The 24505-nt window shown below is 37.2% G+C and overlaps 1 protein-coding gene across 1 annotated transcript in view; it reads left to right on the top strand.

The window, feature by feature from the left end:
- LOC308406377 (semaphorin-7A) overlaps positions 1-24274 on the top strand; it is a 41059-nt gene extending 16785 nt beyond the window's left edge. Inside the window, exons 5-14 of the mRNA XM_080897358.1 lie at positions 273-378; positions 4297-4404; positions 4662-4801; positions 5541-5719; positions 9863-9971; positions 10153-10363; positions 16199-16314; positions 17985-18157; positions 18589-18644; positions 20011-24274. Coding sequence (XP_080753484.1) covers positions 273-378; positions 4297-4404; positions 4662-4801; positions 5541-5719; positions 9863-9971; positions 10153-10363; positions 16199-16314; positions 17985-18157; positions 18589-18644; positions 20011-20357 — 1545 coding nt within the window. The 3' untranslated portion in view covers positions 20358-24274. The remainder of the gene's footprint in view (positions 1-272; positions 379-4296; positions 4405-4661; positions 4802-5540; positions 5720-9862; positions 9972-10152; positions 10364-16198; positions 16315-17984; positions 18158-18588; positions 18645-20010) is intronic.
- The last annotated feature ends 231 nt before the right edge of the window (positions 24275-24505 follow it).

The following is a 24505-nucleotide window of genomic DNA, read 5'->3' as shown; positions in this document are numbered from 1 at the left end:
CCATGGATCAATTGTAATTAGAATTTATTTATCTTCTTTCTTATTTCCTTAGTTGGTTAGATAAGGGCTGGGAGTTTTTCTTTCCACAGAGGGCATTTTCACTTCGTGATGAATATGTTACCCCATGGCTAAGTTGAAATGTTCTAAACTCTGTGTTGTAGTAGAAAGATAAGTGGGTGCTGGGTGTAATACATTTAGACACAAAATGAAATGAATAGAGTTTAAAAGCTACACCTCCACTGGGCTTGATTGTCTTTGCCTTCTTTCTGCAGGTTAATGACACAGTGCTGACTGATGTACAGGGTGCTGGGCAGATATCTTCAGCCTCTCACATATCACCGCAATTCCCTTCCCATAGGGCCATCAGCTTGCCTGCAGGTAACACAAAAAAGACCTGCAGTAGTGTAAGTTCATGTGTATATGATAGAAAAGAATACTGTTTTGATACTAGCAAATGAAGGCACTGCAATAAAATATGCCTGACAAAGCAGACTCAGTAGACCCAACAGATCTCAGCTATAGGCAACATACAGCATACTGGCGTCCAATGTGGCTTAAGTGTTCAAACCAAAGGAGAGTTTGTGGTAGTTTTTGATGGTTTGATCTGAAGAGAATGACCCTCATCCACACCAGCAACAAAAAGAATATAATTTACAACTATAAGAATATTAGTACAGTGGTGGTAGCTATTAACTACACTAACAACTAAATCCACAATCCAAACTTAGCCCTCAATTAGGATTTGTTGCTTCATTTCGTTCTGTCTTTTATTTAGTTAAATCACAGTAAAGTCTTGGGATTCACTTAACACAGTTTACTATGATGAGCTTGGTTCAACTGCATCAACATAGAGAATATAGGCAAAGGCTACAGGAAGCGCAGGTGTTATATACTCCATGTGTCTTACTATGATACTACAATCCCACCTATATTTTAAAGAGCAAAACTACATGTGACATTTGTGAATTACTGAGCCCATAAGAGCATGTGACTTGAGAATGGTGCAAAGGTAACAAAAATAATTTATATAGCTGTAAAATAAAATACATCTTCAAATTTTGAAGGCAGTCAATCAAATATACTGGCGTTTAGTTTAGTTATGTAAAAAAATCTATCCTGTTCAATTCATTTTACTGTCAGTATTGATGTTAGAACTGGACATCAAACTAGCATCTTATGAAAGCAATCAAAGCTCAAAATTAATTGTGCTACAGCGAAGCCTGTAATCAGAATGAGACTGAATGATGATTACAGGTGTGATGGTTACCAACAGTGAAATACAGAAAAACTCATCTGCAAGCAGCAATAAGAGGGCAGGGGGTTCAACAGGGTTCAGTCACCATGGCAACTCATGTGATCTTGTTAAACGTGTGTCTGCAAGCACGTGATAAGAAAGAAAATGCATTTTTGTGTTCATTGCAGCGCTTCCCAAGAAATCTCGAATGTCAGGGAACAGTGCTGCATCTGTGGACCAAGTTTGGTACCAACAAACAGTTGCTGAAATTTGATCTCACTTTCTGTCTGGTAGTTTTGCTGCCAAATTTCATTGGCAGTAGGAAACAAATGGCTTTGAAAATCTTGAATCCATCTTATAATTTCACTGAGGGTTGGCCTAAAGATAATACAATCCAATTTTAATAAAGATCTGAAGAATAAATGTGACCTGTTAATAATTATTGACATCCGGCAGCTATTCATGAAAATTCGATATAGCTTACATCACAAGTTGACCTTGGGATTAATCATTTGGCCTTTGGGCATCTTGAGGCTTCTGGTTTTGAGAATAGAATAGAATAGAATAGAATAGCCCTTTATTGTCATTGTACATGTACAACGAGATTGTGGGTTGTTTTGGGTTTGGTTTTGTTTTTTAAAAGTAGAATAGCCTGGCTGTGGCTGTGGCTGACAACTGATTTTAGAAATGCCTTTAAAACAACCACGACCACTAAGTGCTGTACAGAAGAATAAATGAAAGATGTATTTAAAAAACAAAAAAACAATGACATACCAGCTCACATGAGGTATAAATTCAACTAACAAAATGAATAAAAGGCATAAAACATGAGCAGAACAGCAAAAACCATAATAAAAGGTTAAAACAACTATGGGTGCGCAACTTCACTGCTTATCCCCAGTGATCATTCTTTTGGGATAATAAAAGAAGAAACTGGTAGTAATGATGAATTAATGTTATTGTTTTTTGTTTTTTTTCTCAAATCTCACTCGGTTCATTTTTGTACGAGGGACTCTTACTTTCTATGGCAAAGTGACAGCTTTGCCAAAGATCTTATTTTAGAACAAAGCCACCTTCAAATCTTTATATTAACTTTGCTCATTTGCGACAGGAGCAGCAGTGTGACACTTGTGTGCCTCTGACTCCCAGGAGCCATCTGTCTCTTATTATCAACCTCTATTCATGTAATGCAAATGAGTGAATGCTTTTATCTGAAGTACCTCACAGTGTTTTAAAGAGTCAGTGCTTTACAGGACTGATGTGTTTGCAGATTTTAAAAGCCAATGTGTTACTTTTCTAGAGCACATGGTGTCTGGATTAAATCTGAGTCTTCTGTTCAGTTTGCGCCATCAAAATGACGTAAATGCAAATAGGTTTGAAACTATTATTGTACTTTAAGAATGAATAATTACCATCTGGGTTGATTCCTTATTGTTCACATTTTAAATAGTTTCTTCAGCATAACACTTTTGAACAAAAATAAATCATGACTCATTTCTAATGACTCCAATCTAACAAGTACAGACCCACTTGTGCAACCACATAATGTATTATATAAAGCTTACTGTGCAATTTATCATTGTCACCATGTGCCAGTCATTAATAAAATGCTATATGTGGACAGGAGCCATAGGCCAGTATATTGGTTTTGAGGTTATAAAAGTAAAACTAATTAGCCAGCCTTAGAATATATGTCATCCATTAATTAAAGAATTAATGATAAATCAATAAAGGAAGTAATGAAAGTAATGATTTATTAATTTAATGCCTCCAGCACTTAAAGCTGTTAAATGTTTTTTGTATGTTTTTATCCATCACAGTTGAGCAACATGTCATTTCAATCAATTTTATATAGTTAAAAGTAACGCTTAGTGGAAGGCAGTTGAATGAACATGGCATTCACCACATCAATCACTTAATGAGTTTACTTACACAATAATACCTATAGCATTTAGGTGCACGTAAAAGAGGACACAAACACTAAAGCATTGATGTAAAGTGCTGCATCTGACACCCTGAAAAGCTCATGTCTTCTTGCTACCACCAACTATGCTCAAAAGGTTTCAAAATTGTTTGAAAATGGAGAGTTTAATGTGTATTCCTGTGCCTTAATAGATCATGCACATAATTAAACATCCACAGACCAGTGAGTGTCTGTTATGTGAGTGAATTTATTTATTTATTGTTTTTCTCCAATTATCTCATCTCTGTTCATAGCAGCGATGATGGATTTCTACATACCCTCTTGAGTGGCAATCCCAGTTCATATTTGGTGAAAATGCAGATCTGCTAATGAACTGTAATGCTCTTAATTTGTATTTCTCCTAAATCAAAGGCAAATTTCGGTGATATAATTCACCCGTTTCATGAGACTGATTTACAAGACCTAAATGCCCCGCTTCATTCCCCAACAAATAGAGCTCCTGGTTGTGCGGTTATTTGGGATCACATTAACATAATAGAGATGTTTCTAATTAAACTAACATTTTATTGGTCATACTGCCTGATGAGAGACACTATTTGTTAAACCGCACTCTTCAGAGGGGTTGTTTGAAGAAACACTCAAATCAGTGAGAGGTCGCACTGCAGGATGCTCTTTCAGATTGGGATCGATTGTGGAAGCAACGAGCCGGCCCTTTGCTTGAGCTGAGCAGCATTCAAATAAAGATCAATCCTAATTAAGATGTTAGTGCCATGATTTCAAATGCTCCCCTCTGCATTGCTATGGAGACGGAGCTCTAACTGGGGTTTGGTGATTGGTAGCTGCTCATCAGTGCAGTGAGCTATTCTTTGCTCTGGCTTTTCTTTCTCTCCCCTGGTTTTTTTTTTAAATTCTGTCTTTGTCCCCTGATCCTCTTTTTTTTCTCGACTCCCCTGCTTTCTGTTTAATGTTCTCTTCTCTGTATCTTTCTCAGTCACTCTTTTTCTTGTGTCACTCCAATCTCTCTTCCTCTCCCCTTGAGCCTTGTACAAATCCATCAAGCTCGCAGTATGCCTTCTATTTTTTTTACCCACTGTTCACCCTCTATTTTCTTGTCCATTTTTCTTCCTCGCCATCTTAGATGGGAGTCTGTATTCTGCTATGTCGTCGGTAGAAGGTCATTCCGGCTCGATACGGCGTACGTTTGGCTCCCAGAAACTCCTGAAGACAGAGAACGTTTGGCTGTTAAGTGAGTAGGAGGAGGGAAGTCACGCAGAAACCGTACAGGTTTAGACTAATGCATATGGAGATGGTGGGTGGTTCTGTCTGTAAATCATCTACTATTATTCCCTTGGGAAAAAACATGTAGGTGTATTCACTCTCAGAAATCTAACTACTGTGATTAACCGTTTACACAGCTACTGATTCTCCCAATTCTTTTTTTTCACTAATAAAATATGTTATTATGTAAAATAATCAAGTGTTGCTTATCTGCCTCATTATCAGATCCACAGTTTGCTGGAGCATCTATAATCCCCTCCTCAGAAAAATACAAGGAGGAAATCTACTTTTTCTTCAGTGAATTCAACAAGACAGCCAGAGTGGACGAGGAGCCATACAGGGCTCGCATAGGCCGAATATGCATGGTAAATTGCAATGGAAATTTTCTGCTCTCCTATGTGATTCCTGACTGACTCACTCAATTGATTGTTAAATGAATTTCAAAATAAATAATCCTTAATGAAATTATTGATGGTTAAAGAAAAACATTGAGGCTTTCATTGATTACCGTTGCAATTAGGAGTTAGGAAAGTGTGTCAAACTAGAACATCATAATAAGTCCTGACCAGTCTCTCTTTACTGAGCAGAAACTTTAACTCAAAGGCTCAAAGACTCCTGCCAAGTGCTTAGTAATTCATAATTAAGTCATATCCTTCCACAGACAGCTTTAGAATATTGTGGAGGTGACTTTTAGGAGAGCTAGTCCACCCTTCTCCATCAGTTGGTGTGCATGTTCAGTTACAATAAACAGCATTAATGTGTTTGCTGACTGCTTGTTCAGTGGCTCTGTCTTGTGTCCCACTTTGCCGAATGCACATAATTCAGTTAAAAGAAATCTGTTAGAGGGCAAGTTTTAAAAAGCTAGATTTGATGTGCCCACCTGTGTACTGTGTACTATAGGTTACAGGACCATCCTGTATATTCAAGCAAAATTACTCTTTCCCAAACTGACAGAGAGAAGAGAAAAGGATTGCTGGTGGCCTGGATTAGAGGACAATATCTTTGCAGAGGACACTTTAATTTTGTTCTGGTTTCAGACCAAAATTCAAAGGAAAAAAATCACCTTCAGGACATTGTTATGACCGTCTTTATTTATATTTCAAGGTTGATGAAGGGGGTGTCAAAAATCTGATGGCAGACTCTTGGACCACCTTCTTGAAGGCACGGGTGATGTGCGGTGCAGGAAACACTCAGCAACAGTACAACAACTTGAAGCAGGCAGTAGTACTGACTGCTCAGGATAAAAGGGCTGGGGTTCTGTATGGCCTCTTTTCCAATGCATGGTAAGTATGAATTACCCGATCCTGCTTTTTTCTGATTCCAGATCTGGCATATCCCTCACTGTGAGGAAGAGATGGGAATTTATCTTTCAAGTGCAAAGAAATATTAAGCTCAATTTTCCCATCTTATAAAATAAAATGTAACAATTGAATCCACTGTAGAATAACATCAAAGGAGATAGCAGAAGTGAAATAGTTACATAACGTGGTGTTGATAAGAACCCTATGTTAGCATATGTAACTTAAAATCTTAACTAACAAGTGTTATATCAAACCAACATCCTTCTAGCTTCTTATATAAGCTCGCTGATTGAACATAGAGTGAAAATGAAAGAGCTCTTGAGAGACAGCACTGGATCTTTTTTATTCTTGCCAGCTCACTTTGACCACAGTTTACAGTTAAGTAATAAATAAATAAATAAATAAACATACAAATAGAAGCTGCTGGTGTAGCAGCATGAAGTAATCCAAACTGCTGTCGCTCTGATGTTAGCTTATGGATCAGCTTATTGTCACCGATATTTGATCCAGCTTTTTTGGTCAGTATCGGACCAGTCATAATCATCATCAGCATCATCATCTCCTTCATCTTTGTGATTGTCTTCATCATCTTCTCCTCCTCCTCTGCCTCCTTCTCCTCACTGCTTTCTTTAGGGTTTGCCACAGCAGATCATCTGCCTCCATCTCACCCATCCCTAGCATCCTCTGTCACACCACTCCTTTGCATGTCCTCCTTTATTACATCCATACATCCATGAAAAGAGGAAGATCGTGTGATCACGTACTGATCAAGCTTTTAGGAAAATAAAAATGAAAATAAAATAAAAATGAAGGGAAAATAAAATGAAGCAGATGTATAACATAACAAAGTAACCTACATTTCTCCACCCACACAGTACACACCACATACCACACATTTGCAAGAAATGTTCTTGCCAGAGAACATTTTCTTTCCTTTTAACTTCAACAGAAAATTTGTGTTGGATTCCAAGTCCGTTAAATAGTTTTCGGTAAATGCATATTCCATTCCAGAGATATCAGTTGCCATACACAAAACAATATCATAAACCGCTGGAGGCATACATTAATTGTTGCTCATATTAAATTTAGTGCAAAGGAAATTCCAAAATAATACACACAAGTTTGCAAACTGTAACGTATATGGATCCATATATCAGCTAAACATGAACAATATATAGTGACTGCCCTTATTTACAGTATTATAGACATTTTACAACCTTAATTATAAAAAGTGTAGTTGTATAGGCTTGCTCAGTGTAAATGTGATAAGCATTTAATCAAATCGTTAATTGACAAATGCCCTGTATTAGATTAACCCTCCTGCCATCCTTTAAAAAACTCCCACCCATCACCCTAGGGACCATTCTCAGCCACGCCATAAAAAGACCATATATCCATATTTTATTCCACTTTAAATTAGCCAACCTTGTAAAACTACTTCTCCCTGAAATATTCATGTAAAGTTTTAATTATATTTTCGTTGTTTTAACCCTTCAAATCCCAGTGTTATTACATGAGCGCCTTGTGTTATAAGCCCCAAAAACCAAAAAACGAAACTAAATATTTCCACAAAAAACCAGTTGAAGTAATATGTGATTGTCATTATAAGTAGGCCTTTAGATGGACCAAAGATTGGCACCAACATACATTTTGACCTGCCATTATTTTTTTTGCATTTTTTTTGCAATTTAAAAATTAAAACTTCAAGGCCCTGAGTCTTCATTGACATCCAAGAAAAGAAGAAAAAATAAAATCATATGATGATAATTTGGGGTTGAAAAATAGCGTTTATAATGGAAGTCAATGGGCAGAAAATGGTCCCCAGGGTGATGGGTGTGGGGATTTCTGCTGCTCAGCCATTTTAGGCTGATTTAAGGAATTCACACTGGAATATTAACATTGACAGGTAAAAACTATCCTGTGGCAAGTTTGGTTATATTCCACTGAACACAGTGGAAATGGCAGCCATTTAACACATAGCAGTGGCACAAAAAGGTCCCAAGAAGGCAGGAAGGTTAAACACTCTAATGAAATACAAAGCTCTTTGTGAGGATTGGGCTATAATACTGAACAACCGATCTATACAGGGAGTGCAGAATTATTAGGCAAATGAGTATTTTGTCCACATCATCCTCTTCATACATGTTGTCTTACTCCAAGCTGTATAGGCTCGAAAGCCTACTACCAATTAAGCATATTAGGTGATGTGTATCTCTGTAATGAGAAGGGGTGTGGTCTAATGACATCAACACCCTATATTAGGTGTGCATAATTATTAGGCAACTTCCTTTCCTTTGGCAAAATGGGTCAAAAGAAGGACTTGACAGGCTCAGAAAAGTCAAAAATAGTGAGATAACTTGCAGAGGGATGCAGCAGTCTCAAAATTGCAAATCTTCTGAAGCGTGATCATCGAACAATCAAGCGTTTCATTCAAAATAGTCAACAGGGTCGCAAGAAGCGTGTGGAAAAACCAAGGCGCAAAATAACTGCCCATGAACTGAGAAAAGTCAAGCGTGCAGCTGCCAAGATGCCACTTGCCACCAGTTTGGCCATATTTCAGAGCTGCAACATCACTGGAGTGCCCAAAAGCACAAGGTGTGCAATACTCAGAGACATGGCCAAGGTAAGAAAGGCTGAAAGACGACCACCACTGAACAAGACACACAAGCTGAAACGTCAAGACTGGGCCAAGAAATATCTCAGGACTGGTTTTTCTAAGGTTTTATGGACTGATGAAATGAGAGTGAGTCTTGATGGGCCAGATGGATGGGCCCGTGGCTGGATTGGTAAAGGGCAGAGAGCTCCAGTCCGACTCAGACGCCAGCAAGGTGGAGGTGGAGTACTGGTTTGGGCTGGTATCATCAAAGATGAGCTTGTGGGGCCTTTTCGGGTTGAGGATGGAGTCAAGCTCAACTCCCAGTCCTACTGCCAGTTTCTGGAAGACACCTTCTTCAAGCAGTGGTACAGGAAGAAGTCTGCATCCTTCAAGAAAAACACGATTTCCATGCAGGACAATGCTCCATCACACGCGTCCAAGTACTCCACAGCGTGGCTGGCAAGAAAGGGTATAAAAGAAGAAAAACTAATGACATGGCCACCTTGTTCACCTGATCTGAACCCCATTGAGAACCTGTGGTCCATCATCAAATGTGAGATTTACAAGGAGGGAAAACAGTACACCTCTCTGAACAGTGTCTGGGAGGCTGTGGTTGCTGCTGCACGCAATGTTGATGGTGAACAGATCAAAACACTGACAGAATCCATGGATGGCAGGCTTTTGAGTGTCCTTGCAAAGAAAGGTGGCTATATTGGTCGCTGATTTGTTTTTGTTTTGTTTTTGAATGTCAGAAATGTATATTTGTGAATGTGGAGATGTTATATTGGTTTCACTGGTAAAAATAAATAATTGAAATGGGTATATATTTGTTTTTTGTTAAGTTGCCTAATAATTATGCACAGTAATAGTCACCTGCACACACAGATATCCCCCTAAAATAGCTAAAACTAAAAACAAACTAAAAACTACTTCCAAAAACATTCAGCTTTGATATTAATGAGTTTTTTGGGTTCATTGTGAACATGGTTGTTGTTCAATAATAAAATTATTCCTCAAAAATACAACTTGCCTAATAATTCTGCACTCCCTGTACAGCCATGAGCTAGGTGCAAACACAAATACCCTCTTTTGTTCCAGGTTTAATTACAACATCAACACAATAATTTGGTAACAAACACAAACTTAAGTTTAAGCTCAACCCAAGTCTGCGCTGAATGTGTGTATATTTGTATAGCCGTGATTAAAGCTCACTTACAGCAATATTTAAAACAAAAGAGTTAGAGTTGGAAGGTATTATAGGGGAGCAGTTACTGACTATGTGGTAGTGACAAATATTATCAAATTCAGTGAATGTGGATTCACTGAAGACAAAGGAGACAAAGGAGAAAAGTCGGAAAACATAAACTGTAGCAATTTTAAGTCTTTGTACAATTAATATAATTACTTGAAATGTTGTATCTATAATACATTGACCTCAGACACAGACTCAAACTTCTTGTCTTCTACTTAAAAGCCATTTTCCATGCCTTTATTGTGGTTGTAATTACTCCTTCCTTGCTTTTGTTCAGGGGCAGAACAGTGATCTGTGCCTACTCCATTGAAGATACTGAACAGGCCTTCTCCACATCTAAGCTGAAGGGCTACAGCGGTCAACTCACTGGCACACGCCCTGGGACTGTAAGTAAAACCTAACAACCATCAATCCTGCTATTTTTTTAATTAAAGCCCAGTGCAAAAAATGTAATGAGTTAATTCATATTTTTAAATATAATTCAGGTGTTATTTATAAAGGAATGACTCAATACAAAATAAATTATTTGGAGTCCATCGGAATAGAGTTCGTCACTTTTTCCCTTAGTGTCTCCGCAAAACCCCCGGAGCAGCGGAGAATCAAAACAATGTGAAAACTCTTGGGGTGATGAGATACCACCCAGAAATTGAGGATGTGATCCGGCCTGTTGGTGTGGCTCCACTTGACCTGCCCTCAGATGACCAAATCACACATACAGTGGCGGACATCGTACGGGCAGTTAACGATGAACACTACAGCGTTCTTTACCTTGGAACAGGTGTGTGTCTGAGTGTGTGTTTATGTACAAGCACATGTGCTTGTGTGTTGTTATGTGTGTTGTTAGCTTACAATGTCTCTTGTCATGCTAAAGGGTTTTGTTAGCTATCTGAAAGCAACTAATGAGTAGCTATTTTCTGTTCTTTAGCTGCACTGTCCCCACATCAGTAGTATTTACATTTACCTCTGCAGTCCTTTCCTTAAGAATTGTTTTTCTTTACAATATAATATTCTGCGCTTCACTTCAAATACTGCTTCTGATGAGCAGCATTTGCATATTAGCCACTCTCTACTGTCCCGGTTCAACATGCAACACTAGATTAGAAACGAAAAACAAACACAGACTAAAACATGATTTTAAAAAAATTACCGCTAAGATATTCTTAAATTCTCAATACAAGCTGTGAATATTAAATGTGAAAAACTGACAAACTGTCAAAATATTTTCTTCTCAAAATCTAGTCAAACAATCCATAGCCTTCACAAGACTATTTCTATTTGATCAAAGCAGCAATTCTGAGCTGCTGCTTCCCATAGCAGTTACTGGAAAAATTGTGTTGTGCCTAAGGGAGATCACTATGGCAACCATCACAAGTCATATGCTCGTGTGTCCATGAGTGTCTCACCACTCAAGTTCACCAAAGATGAGTGAGTGTCATCTTTCAAAGTGCAAATTGTGACTGCTGCAGTGTATATGTGCTTGTCATTCATAAAGCTTTTCTGGTGGTATTAAAAAAGGCAGATTGATTTCCTCTCACTATGAGCTCTACAAACTGTGCCAGTAATAGGAGGGAAAGGATGGTGAGCTATGAGCAGCAATGGGTCTCTATGGTGGCCTAAAAAGAAAGTAGAGCAGTTTGAGTCACACTGGTATCTGAGGCTGTGGGAACACATTGTACTGCTGTTTCCTACTGACAAAATATTTCCTGTTTCTTGTTTTTACTTTCAGGGACAGTAATTGGCATGCAGAACAGAGCTTGTGTTATCCATTACAACACAGGTTATATGTTACAGTTCAGCTTTTACAATTTTCAGATTCCCTTTGTGATCACTTCTGAATTGTCGTTTAAGAGCGTTCATTTTCCCTTCTGTTTAATATTGCATCACCTCCACCTCAGAGTGCTGGATAAATATTCATTCTGTGTATCCTGTCAAGCTCATCAGTCTGCATAAATTATTTCATACATGCTCTTGTATCTGTGTAAATGATGGTGAGAAGCTGCCTTCTTAAAATAATTCAGTCTTTAGTGAGTGAAGAAGACAGGCAGCTCATGCATAGTTGGGTAGTTGCATTGTTACAGTCTTAATTTAATAAAAGGGGTACAAGTGATGAGCGCATGTCCACCTCGAAACCACAGACAATGGAATCATAGAGAGGCATTTTCTTCAGACATTAGTCTTTCTTGGTAAAAACCCTGGTAAGTCTTATTTAACTTATTCTGCCTCATTTACCTTGCTTTAATTTAATTATGTGCAAAGTTCTTCTTAAATGAAAAAATCATTTAAATTAAAAATATCTTACAAAGCTGAGCTTAAAAAAACAAAAAGAAAAGCAAAGCAATAATTAGTAGGCAGGACAAAAAACACCACGAGTGCTGCAATGTTCAATATAATTACTCCCAGTAAGGAGTGAGCGGAAGACCAGCTGAAGCTGGCGTTTACACTTTGTTGTACACTTTGTTAGTTTGCTTTAAATCTGTTATGTTGTATTTGCTATTGTTTGGACAAATTCATTTAGTTTGATAAGAATGCTGCAATTCAAAGTCCAAAGCAGACCAAACAACCACTTTGATTCAATCTAAAATGACATGACTGAGAACACAGACATATGCTAAAGTATTTAGAAAAAGGATCGTCTGATGAAAAGTTTTTGTTTTTTGTTTTTTTTAATTATACAAAGAGAAATTGTACAGAAGCAATCAAAAGAAAACATTGCAACAACAGCAACAAAATAACAACCAGTTAGGTTGTTGGCAATAGGTCAGAAACAAAAATTAGGGTTTAAAAGACCATGGGAATTAAAGTGAAGAGAGGGAGGGATTTAGCACTCCCACTCACACTTAAAGGCTCAAGTAGAACGACAAGACTCTTGTTGCTGTTATGCAAAACACCAATTTGATGGCAGTTTCTATGGAAGTGGAAAACATCACTTACTCAACTTCCTCTCATCTAATTTCTGCACCAACCTCTTGTTTATTCTAGTCACAGCTCTTTGCCAAAGTGATGTATTTGAAGGCTAATTGAACTCCCTTTAACATGTTGACCTAGAACAAGCTGACAGGGTGGTGCCCAACTCCTAATTAGCTAAATAGTGCACTGTATATTTTGCTTTTTAAACCCATGTAACTAGTCTCAGTGGGACTACACTATAAGATATAAACTGACAAAACACAACAGTTTTTGACAGAGTGAGTTTCTTAGTCTTTTGATCTCTAGCCAACAAATATTTCAACAAAATTTATGCATATAATAACTGGCTACTTCAATAACTGTAACAGGATATTTTCTGCAAGCTGCTGCAAATCTGCTTTCATACAGCAGAGTTATTGTAGTGCTAGAGTGGTATAGATAATGTACCCAAATCTCAGCCAGGGGTTGAGTTTGATAATGTACAGTAGGTGCTGGGTTTTCACAAGGACGAAAATTACTTGGAATAGACAAAATGTTGTCTCTAGCTCCTGTGTGTGGATTTGGATGCCGTTTTAGTAGTAACCTAATTGATGGAATTTAAAAAATGTATCCCACAGTCTTAGCTACATGTAGAGAAGAAACCAAGAGCCAGGGCTGCATTTAAGATAAAAGTCAAAGTCTTGGCCAAGGGCAGCTGCAGCCTGATCCCAATCTGAATGAAACAAAGCTAAGGTGGCGGGAAACTGACTCTTTGAAAGTTGCTGAGGCATCAGGCGTAAAAGGAGAGATCAAATAACCCCTTCAGCAGAAAAACTGTCTCAACATAGCTGTGTGGAGAGTAAAACAGTAGACCCAGAATGCAGAATGCGGAGGAGTCAAGCAAAAGCTGTTTACTAAACCAAAAATTGTAACTTAATCTAAGACACAGAAGAACAAAATACTCAGTCAATATGAAAATAGACACGAAGTCAGACAGAGAAATGTAGGAAGCGGAACTAAAACAAAACATGATAGAAAACTAACACTCTGAACCGAAAACAAGGCAAAAGAAACTAATAAAGGCACGAACACTAACACCTTAGAAGGAAACACATTAAGGCCAGAGTTTAAATGTGAAAACTGACACAAAGAAATTCTGTCGAATCCACTGTAAGATTCAATAGCACCGTTTTAAGACACACTGGGACAGTTATCACTGTCACCTCACAGCAGGAAAGTTCACAGTTCAAACTAAGCTGCCAGCTGGGACCTTTCTGTGCAGAGTTCGATGTTCTCCCTGTGCCTTTCTGGGTTCTCTCTAGGTACTCCAGCTTCCTCCCATAATCCACAGACATGCATGTAAGGTTAATTGGTGATAAGATGACTTTATGTTATTTTCTGTTAAGACAGTGGCACACGATGTGTCAGTAACTTAAAGGTAAGACACAGACCAATGAGCTATCTGACTAGAAAAACAATCTGGGGAAGTGAATGTACTGAATGTATTGTAACTTAGAGAGAAGAGAGTTCAATCTTGTTACCAAAAACAGGCCCATTTTAATTATCGTTATCATACCTGGAAAGCTTTTATATAATAGGTGCACATAACTGCAAAGTTTTAAAAGGGTACTGGGATAAGAATTTACAGTAAATGAGTATGATGTGTCAGCAAACCTCATCTGAAAAAGCTAAATATAACAAGAAAAAAACTGATTTACTCAACAGATGCCACTGAGTTCAGCACTGTCACCCTTTTCCCCCTCAGAATATCTTGCGGCTGTCTTTGTGCTGATATACACTGTTTAGATAAAGGAGCTGAAAATAGCATTTGACGGGATTAAAGAACCACATAAGAATAAATTAGATAAAATATGAAATGTTATCTTTGACAACAGGGGATAAAAGATTTGAAGTTTATGAAAAAGAGACGAGGCAGTTTGAGGACAAAGGAAGTCCAAGCGGCAGCAAGAACCTGCCTGTCTAATTATAAATGAGAAAGAGCCTCACAGAAGGAGCATTCAGGAAATGAGGATGTGAGAAAAAAAATAAGGTATCACAGTAATCACATTTTCACAGTAGGGAGAAAAAACATTGAGAGAGGAAAAAAAGATGCAACAAAAGAATAAAACAAGTTTGAACTGTTTTGTTTTCTGGCATCAACAAAGGCCCATCGAAGTGCATGTACTGCACTGAGGGTAGAACATTTACATTTCAATTTTTATGAAACAGTTTGCAGCAAAAAAAGAACTAAAAACAAGGAAAATATGCAGAAGAGATTATGAAAAACTTGGCTGTTTAGTAGTGTAACCTGATTGTACAAATCAAAGTGGCTCAAAGCTAGAATAGTGACTTGTCAGTTTTCAAACTCAAGCTGAATGCAAAGCAACATTATTAACCAACATAAATTAGCAAAGCTAAAGAATGGTGTACTAAATCCTCCAAATAGGGCTTACTTCCTTCGCTCTAAGTGACAGTTGGATCAAGTATTTACATGGACGATGTGCTGTGAACATGACTTTGCTCATTTGTGCAGCAATAAAAATCCCCTTTCCATGTTGGAAACACAAATGCAGACAATCCAAAAGAAGAGAGAGCAGCTAACAGTTAGTAGCAAGGATACAGTTAATGAAATACAAAAAACACATTCAGTGCATTTTCACTCGAGCTCTGTGTTATTGTACGCAGCAGTAATGAGAAAAACAGATGTTTAGTAGAAGTAAGTTGTTTTGCAGCAAATTCGGTGGCTCATAGTAATAGAACAATAATAAATCGAGGCTTGCAGAAGCATTTTCACACTAAAAGCTCAAATTTGAAAGTTGCTTAAAAGTATGACTTCTTGTCTCATTCTTGAACTCATTAAACTTGCAGTAATTATTATTATATATTGGAGGATTAATCTTCCGACAGCCACTGGCTGTTTTTAATCCATGTTCTTTTTGATGTTGGAATACTATCTGGCATGAGGATTGCTGAGTGGTAGTTTCATAGAGGATGAGATATGCATGATGAGATATGTAAGAATAAAGTTGAAATAATGCAAGTCTTCAAACAAAATGTTGACATGTGGCCCTTTTAAGACCTTATTAATGCCAAATGGCATTGTGTTCTACTGATGCATGTTGATGTAATGTGTTTAATTAATAAGGACAGACCATTTGGAACCTGATTTGTGCAAACCCGGGGCAATAAATTGAGATTTACCATAAGTCTGTGTTATGGCCAAAATGTTTCAGCTCAGTTTGCAAGAAATGTACTTTTAATGCGAAACTGCATCCTTTGCTTTTGAACATTTAGTATCCAGAGGGGATACTAAATGTTCTCGGTTACTAAAAGCTGTGACATTTTTATGAAGAACAAAACAAAGTGCCTAAGTTATGAAACCGATCCAAAATTCATTCAGAATCCAAACCTCTGGGTTGATTTCCCCTGCTGCCCATAGAACTCAGACATTTAAGGTTACATCACCATTGGTAACATGACTTCCTGTATTACGTTATTTTTCCAGGTAATCATTTTGCACAGTTCAACTAAAGAAAAGCTATTTTTGAGCTGAAATTCTTATCTGCCATTTTGTATTTGGACCACCTATCTGTCATAAAACCTCAACAGAAGCATAACAGGGGCTGGAACTCAGTTTTAACAAAGAAATTGAAAAAGAAAATACCACAAAGAATGTGTGGCTTTTTCATATGTAATCGTTTCCTCTTTTCTCCTTTGTCTTATACAGAACAAGGCAAAATTCTCAAAGTTCTTCATACCAGTGAGGATGTCTTCATCATATCTCAATACTCTCTGTTTCACAATGAAGGCCCTGTTCTAAACATGGCTATTGATACCCAAAAGGTATGAGTAATTATGTTGATTTGTGTGGTAGAATGTGATTTTAGCTACATTTGTCATTATAAATATGCATTAGGGCTTGGGCTATGCTAGGAACGGCCACAGCCTGTGAAACATTCAAAGAAAATTAATTGTACTAGAGCTGGTTATCCTTGCCACAGCACACAAGCTACTTCATTAGGTACACCTCTCTAGTAGTAATTTAGAAATTACATGATTTACAGTCCCCAGTATGTTAAGATGGATCTAGTTTCTCTTTGAAATTGCATTTAAGGGTTTTTGTTTGTTTGTTTGTTTGTTTGTTTTTTCAGAGAATCATGGTAAATGTGAATACTTTACACATTATGAGTAGTGGGCGGGGCATCCTGTTTGCCTTCAGAACTAACTTGATCAACAAGTAACTGAAAATATTCTTCAAAGATTTTGGTCCATATTGACATGATCACACAGCTGCTGCAGATTTGTCAGCTGCAAATGTCCTGTACTGAATTGAGATCTGGTGACTTTGGAGTCCATTTGAATACAGTGAACTCATGGTCATGTTCAATAAACCACTTTTTTAACTTTTTAAAATTGTGCATTATCCTTCTGGATATGGCCATCGGACGATGGGTACGCTATGATCATACAGGGATGAACATAGTTAGCAACAATAAACATGTAGCCTGTGGCATTCAAACAATGCAGTTAGTACTAAGGTACTCAACGTGTGCAAAGGAAATATCCAACACACCATTAAACCCCAACCAGCAGGGACCATTTTTACAAGCCAGGGTGGAAACATGCTTTCATAAAGTTTATGCCAAATTATGAGCCTGCTTTTTAAATGTTGCAGAAGAAATTGAGACTCGTCAGACTAGGTAATTTTTTTCCAATCTTCTATTGACCAATTCTGGCGAGTCCATGTGAAATGTACCCTCAGTTTTCTATTCTAAGCTGGCAGGAGTGGCACCATTGTGATTGGCTAATTAGATATTTGAATTAAGAATCTGTTGAATAGATGTATCTACTGAAGTGGTCAATGAGTGTATTACACTGAGAGATTTGGGATATTATATTATTATATAAGCTTTGTGCAGCTCACAATCCTTTTTTTTATTATGTATGTAATGTATGTAATGTAGCTTGAACAATATATATAATACAATACATGTTGAACAAATTAATCATCCTTTTCTCCAAGATGATTAAAGACGCACTGGAATACATTTATATATATGTGCCACCTCATCAGCTATGCAGTGCAGAAAACTTCTAGAGATAGCAAGGACATCTTCCCACCATCAGCATTTTTATTTCCATGGGGGATTTTTTTGGGTGGATATTATGCAACAAGAGCTATAATAATAACAATGAGGAATAGTTCATTTAAAATTGTTCCCTGAATAAGTTTCCCACATGTCAATTGCCTTTTTTTTCATTTTCTAAGCATAATTAATCTACAAATACATTCTCTATTTGCTATCTTATTGTAATTTGATATAATTGAGGCTTAAATTGTTAATATTAAATAGTCATTTGTCCTTAGTTTGTCCCATGAAATTATGTTAATTTGGGTATTAGTTTCATTGTCAATCAAGATGACTACTTGCAGTGGTTTAAGTATAAAGATAGCTCTGTCTGCTATTTATGGCTTTAATATTGATGCTACTATATTGCATCATCCTCCAAAGGGACACCTGTATGTTGCTACAGCGATGGAGGTCCAGCGACTGCCTCTGGCTGACTGCAGTCGCTATGGTGACACCTGCAGAGAGTGCATCCTTTCCCGGGATCCATACTGTGGCTGGGACAAGTCCAGGAGGAAGTGCGTCGCCATCCCACCCGCGTACAATTCCTCAACTGGGTATGATTAGATGTGATGTTACTGCTATTGTTGGTTTTTATTTGAGCAGACAACAGGCTTTCATTAGCAATCTTAACAACACAGCATCAATTCCAGCAGAAAAATTACATTTCATATATTTTGATTGATAGTAAAAATGGCTGCAAATACAAAGTAGCTTCAGTTTCGGGGGGGCATGACATGCTACTGCTACTTCCACTGTTTGACATGATTAATAAGTTTTCACTTGGTTTAATACATGTTGTTTATTTTCAGTTAGAAAACAAATTACAAGTTAATTGTATAGAGTTTTAAACCTTTAACTCCTTTGTCCTTCCTCTGCCACATTTTGGAGTCATTTGTCTGCATGTTTTAATTTTTAACAATGCAGTGGCTCATAAATCATTTGTGGCACTAATAAGAAATTTGTCCTCTGTCTTATTTTCCAACAGGGGAATCATTCAGAATTTGGACGGTTCAAACTCCTCAGTTTGTGAGGAAGCTGCTGGTGAGCCTTTATCAACTTTCTCCCACTTTCTCTCCATCTTAATTAAACCAAAATAGGAACCTTTCTGAGCAGCTACAGTAAAAAAGATGATTATCATATAATTGAGCAGATTCCAAAAACCCAAAGGGACAGATTTTTTTTAGCATATTATAGCTTGCCCTGTTTCAGAGTTCAAATCCAGTTATGACCTCATAAAATGATTGCAGTTTGTAGTCTCTCAAGAGAAAGCGATCTACTCAAGTGATCTGACCTTAGCATTGCATTTATTCCAAGTTGTGCCACTGGTGTCAAATGACCTTCCTATAAACACAGTAAGAGGTTGATCTATTTTCTTGAAAAACAGTATACAAAGATTATGAGAAGCAAACGCCTTTAAACTCATATCAGGATTAATCTAAGAAACAGCAGTAATGCAAACCAGTGCCAAATCTCATAGCACGCTACTGCCTGCCAGGCTTTCTCGCCTCAAAGGGCATGCTGTTTACAGTGATAATATTCAAAATGCAGATCTAGTTTCTGGTCTTAAGACAAAGCAGCCTTGCTTCCTTCATCTTTATGAGTAGGTTGAAAAATTCAGATGAGGGGGTTTGTTATCATTTTCAGTGACTTCTTGGACAGTTGGTTACATTATAATTGTTTTAACTGTGAATTGTGTAGTGGAAAACAGTAAGAAATATTGAATATGGAATTATACAAGTCAACAAGAAAAAATTAGAAAATAGTGAATATTGAAATCTGATAACCACCAGAAGCTGGATGATGTTATGTGAGTAATGTGAGTTCTATATTTGGTATTTTCCAGTACTTATTGGTCTTGAATATGATGTGTATTTCAAGATCTTTTGGTTTTTACTTCTGTTGAACCAGTCGCATTTTATTCTGCTTACTGTAACTGAACTTTTGCAAAGTTATTATTAGATGAACTCACCAGAGGCCTCAGCCCAAAAATGATCTGTGGGTCCATTTTGAATACTTGAAGAGACAGGAAATAATATAGAATTAGCCTTGGGCTCCAAAATTATAATAATATTGTGCTGTGTAAAAGTTCCCAATCAAATTTGCACTTGATTTTAAATAATTATAAACAAACAGGAGGCATAATGAATATGCAGACTTCAGATTTTTGGGTGCCTGAACATTTGACAATTGTCAGATTTTTTTTTACTGTTGTTGCTTTTTTATTCTGCCTCAGCAACAATTTATAAAACAATGCTAAAGGTTCAGAGCTGGAAATATGAAAGATGAAAAAGCGTTACGTGGGTTCGGTTACCAGGTGTCCACGGAGAGATCTTCACTCAGCATTTACAGCTGTAATGTTAAATTGTGAATTTCAGGTATAAAATTCCTTATCTCTCTTCCTTGACAGCTCTGAAGCTGCGTCGAACTTCCCCTAGAGAAGTATTCGTGCAGTCTAACACATCAGTCTTTCTCCCTTGCCCTGTGCACTCCTTCCATGCCACTTATCGCTGGGAAAAGGACAACTGCATTAAGAACTACCCCTGCATTTTTTCTGGAGACTTCTGTGTCCTGGGGCCAGTTGTTGACACACCCCTAAAGGAAGGTGTCTTTCGCTGCATGGCTACCGAAGACGGATTCAAGGTGGAGGTCATTTCCTTCAGGCTGGTAAACGATGGGAGGCTTCTGGCTGCCTCCCTTGCCTTCACCTTGGGGCCATCACTCCTGCTCGCCATGGCTACCCTGTGGCTTCATTAACTGCAGCTAAAACTAATGCTAACTCCTCATCCTTACTGGCTCCCAATGACAGGAAAGACAAGGAGCCATTGCTCAGAGATGAGGTTCGCAGAGCATTAAAGTGCACAGTTGCGTTGTACAGCGGCAATTTGCCGTTTTCTATTTCGGTTTTTAGAGAGGGTCCAGAAAATATCAGTGAATACGGGGTTTATTCTATATTTTTTAGAATAAAACAAAATAGCCGCAGCTTTAGCTGTCTTAATCAGATCAAAAATAGAAGACGGATACAATGCCATTTAAAATAAAGTGATTAGGAGTTAGTGTCCATGAACTCACATGTTTTGCAAGTTTAAACGTAATTCAACCATAAAGTGCTTTGCGAACCTTTCCTCTCTGACAAATAAAGATAAACATATCTTATAAGTTTGGCAAAAAACACCAATACCAGGCCACTTCTTTCTACCATTTATCTACTTATTTTGAAATTGATTGATTGTGCTTATTTGTGAATGTGTAAACCTTTAATACTGCTCTTGCATCTAATCATTCATCTTGTTATACTTGTAATGAGCTATACATTGGTATAGCTCATTAGTACTTAGAAAAATGTCTGGTATTGAGATTTCAAAAGCCTTAACACTTCTGGGACATAACTCCTAAGCACAATTTTGCAGTTGAGGCAGAATACTGCAGACTCAGTTGGACTTGGCGCTATAATTAGTGCAGCTGAGTCTAACAGCATTGCTGGGAGGAAGTGTCAGCTTTTTGACAGGAAGTAGGCGGGTGAGCACGAGCTCACCCTCGAACATCACTGTGTCTCTGCACCTCCTCTTCTGACAAAGCAGTTCTTGCATCTTTTAAGAAGATTTTATCAGACATTATTACGCCTTGTTCACAGCTTTGTCCATTTTTTGGTTTGTTTTCTTTTGATGCCCTAAACATCAGAATGTGAGAAGTATCACAACATTGTTTCTAGCATACAAGGGTTACTTTGTGAGAACTGCAAAGCAAACTGCAATTTACAAGCTTTTAACCGAAAAATCTTAAATCTTAAATATAAGTATTCAGTAAAGACATTAATCTCTGCAAAGCTGCATAAATAACTAAAAGCTGTGTGAAAGTTATGTTAACAATCATCATTGAGCTGGTTTTGGGTATGCTGTCTGGAGGTCATTAGTCTCCTGTGTCCATTAGGTTTTTGGAAACAGAGCTATTTCTTCTAAAGTCAAGCTAATGTGCTGCACATTAAATACAACATCTTCCAGCCTGGCAATGTGTAAAGATGTGAACAAGGTGTTACAGTATTGCAACTTTAAGAATGACATACTTACATTATCATAGGGGCAGATGAAGCTAAAAGGAAAGCATAACAGAGTTGCATTCAGTTGTTTTTCAGCAGAAATAAAGGCTTGTACTTAGATGTGAGATATATGTTCTATATTTTATTGTTCTGCAAATGCTGATTTCTACCATTGCTGCCTACATATGTGATAATTTGTCTTGATGGTTTGGGTTTTTATACCATAGTTAGAATGTGAAATGTGACCATTGATTGCTTTACCTCTTTCCAAGGGACATCAGAGCAAACAGACAAGACAACTGTTATTTTTCCACACTTGTATGCTGTGAAACAAAAGGCTTATTGGACATATTCAAAAAGTATTCTTTACTAATGTACAGCAGCAACCACTACCAGGGGTGAGAACAATGGGCTTAGAACAAAACGTCTCACTTGAAATGCACCTAGTGCATCGTCTTTTAATTTTTTCTGATAACATTGGGGTGGAATTATAAGGAAAACAAATTAAAGCCAAATGCAAAATGAATGATTTGTCAATGTAGCTGCAGTTGAGCGGTACTGAAGTGCCCAAAACTATGCCCAACCTTATGAATACTGATCAGCTGACTAAAGAAGTAGACTTGTGTGGTAATGAATTATGCAGTGGATTAGCATGTCCTCCAGAGCTTTGAGAATTATCATTCACTAATGGTACATAAATCTAGCCATGCCGAGCTTTCCACAGTGGCAGAAATGTCATTAATAGCTAATTAGACAATAGAGCTGGCTTGTCATGTCCTGTATTAAAGAACTCATTTTATATCATGAGGGATAGGGCCAGCAGACATGTTCCCAAATGTGAAAATTGTGAGACAGACTTACATTTCTCACTTTTCTTGGTTGTGTGTTGCTGCTCAGGGATCTGCTTATTTTATGCCTTGCACTGATGCAGCCTATTGACTGTGCTAAAAAGGAAAAAAAACAATTGAAAAAAAACAAAGCTGTGTTGAGCCTGCCAGAGAATTTTGGCATCAAACTAACTCGGCATACAAAGATGTGTTAAAATAATTTCCTCGATAACCTTATCTATATTTCGACTAATAAGTACTGTATGGGTCGATGTAATTTCATCCAGATAGTTGTTTTGCAGGACACTTTAAGAAGAATTGCCTATTCTGTCCAGTTCTAACAAGCCAAATGATCCTGATATCTTAAGCTTCATCACTGCGCCCCTTGTCCATACAATCTACTTACTGAAAGCAACAGATAAAGAAAAGCTTTAGTCATTTGTTCTGATGCTTAAGAATCAGTTTATATTCTCAAATTTACCTTACCTGATGGATAATTGCTTTCCTTTACAAGTAGCATAGACTGACGTAGCATTACATTGCTACTAGAGCATGGCATATGGTTCATGTCACTGTGAGAGCGAAGAAGTGGTTAATTTTAAGATGAATGTGAAGATCTAAGGTGGCAGATATCATTTTCAGAGGAAGTTGTGGATGAAAAGTGTCAAATTAAACTTCTGAAAAATCGTTATGAGAATGAAAATTTTTTAATCTTCTTAGTGAAGGCTGGTTTATGTGTAACTGCTAGCTCTTTTACTGTTAAAATCTACTTTGTTAAATGTATTCTTCTTTTATTCGTATTGTTGTAGTCAGGTGCAAACCTTGTATACAAGCTTTTGATCCTGCAGTGATATTTTTCCTCATAGTTTGCTAGGTAAATTGTAACAACAGTTTCTAAACGAGCATAATAACTCAAAAATAAATACAGTACTGCAGTAGATGCATTCACAATAGTTACTTACCTAACCAATGACTTCTTCTGATAGACTGGTGACTACAATTGTGACTACATAGGAATTCAGTATATATAATCATTGCATCTGAGAATAGGATAAAAAGAAAAAAGTCAAGAGATTGTTGACCACACTTTTATGTTCAAGTCTGAGAGGTTGTTAAGTCTCTCATTCTCAGCCTTTAGTTTTTCTAGAGTATACTAGACTGCTCACAACTTTGCTTTTGTATGGATTTGGGACACAGGGTTCACTTACCTAGCAGGAGTGATTACCTTGTTACGCTGTGTTAAATATGGTTAGTGATTTGTTGTTCAATGGAGCTGATTCCCCTCTTCAGGCTTCCTTTATTCAAATATCCACAATGAAGGTAGTACAGCATTTAAACCCAAATAGCATCTTGAGACGACATCTGCAGTTTATTTTAGGTCTTGCTTTAATATGGATGCTCATACAAATGCTGAAATTAGGTTATTTCACACTCATAACTGTCATTGGAGCCAGTTTGATCAAGGCTAATATCCTTCAAATCAAGCACTTGATTTGCGTCAGGAAACCATTTTTGGTTAGATCATGCTGTTTGCTGTAAATGAGCGAGGCGGGTCGCTGTTTTGTCTGCTCTGGGGTTTTGAGTACACTGTACTGTACATGATGTGTGCCCATGATTCTGTGTCTTAATATATCTAATTTTAAAAGTAACATGCCAAACTCTATTATATAAAAAAGAGATTTATATTGGTGCCATGCCAGTCTACATAACGTCATCTCATAACATGTATTTTTAAATAAATGATATCTATAGTACAATAGATATTCATGTAACAAATCCATATTTGACATGTGTTTCCCTGAACATGTGTGGTGAACATTAATAAAATATAAGTATAAATAAATGATGTATTGTTTTTATTCGAAAGCAACAAGTATAAATATAAATAATTGATGTAGGAAGCATAATAATTATTTTTACATATATTTTATACATTTCTTTTACAAAGGTCTTAATTGTTTTATGCTACCATTACTACTTATTTGATAGATGTTTGCATTTTGTTCAAGTTCATTCAAAATCTACTTGTTGTTTACACCACA

This window comes from Rhamphochromis sp. 'chilingali', assembly GCF_963969265.1.
Source record: "Rhamphochromis sp. 'chilingali' genome assembly, chromosome: 11".
NCBI classification, from domain to species: domain Eukaryota; kingdom Metazoa; phylum Chordata; class Actinopteri; order Cichliformes; family Cichlidae; genus Rhamphochromis; species Rhamphochromis sp. 'chilingali'.
This window is presented reverse-complemented; position numbering and strand designations above follow the sequence as displayed.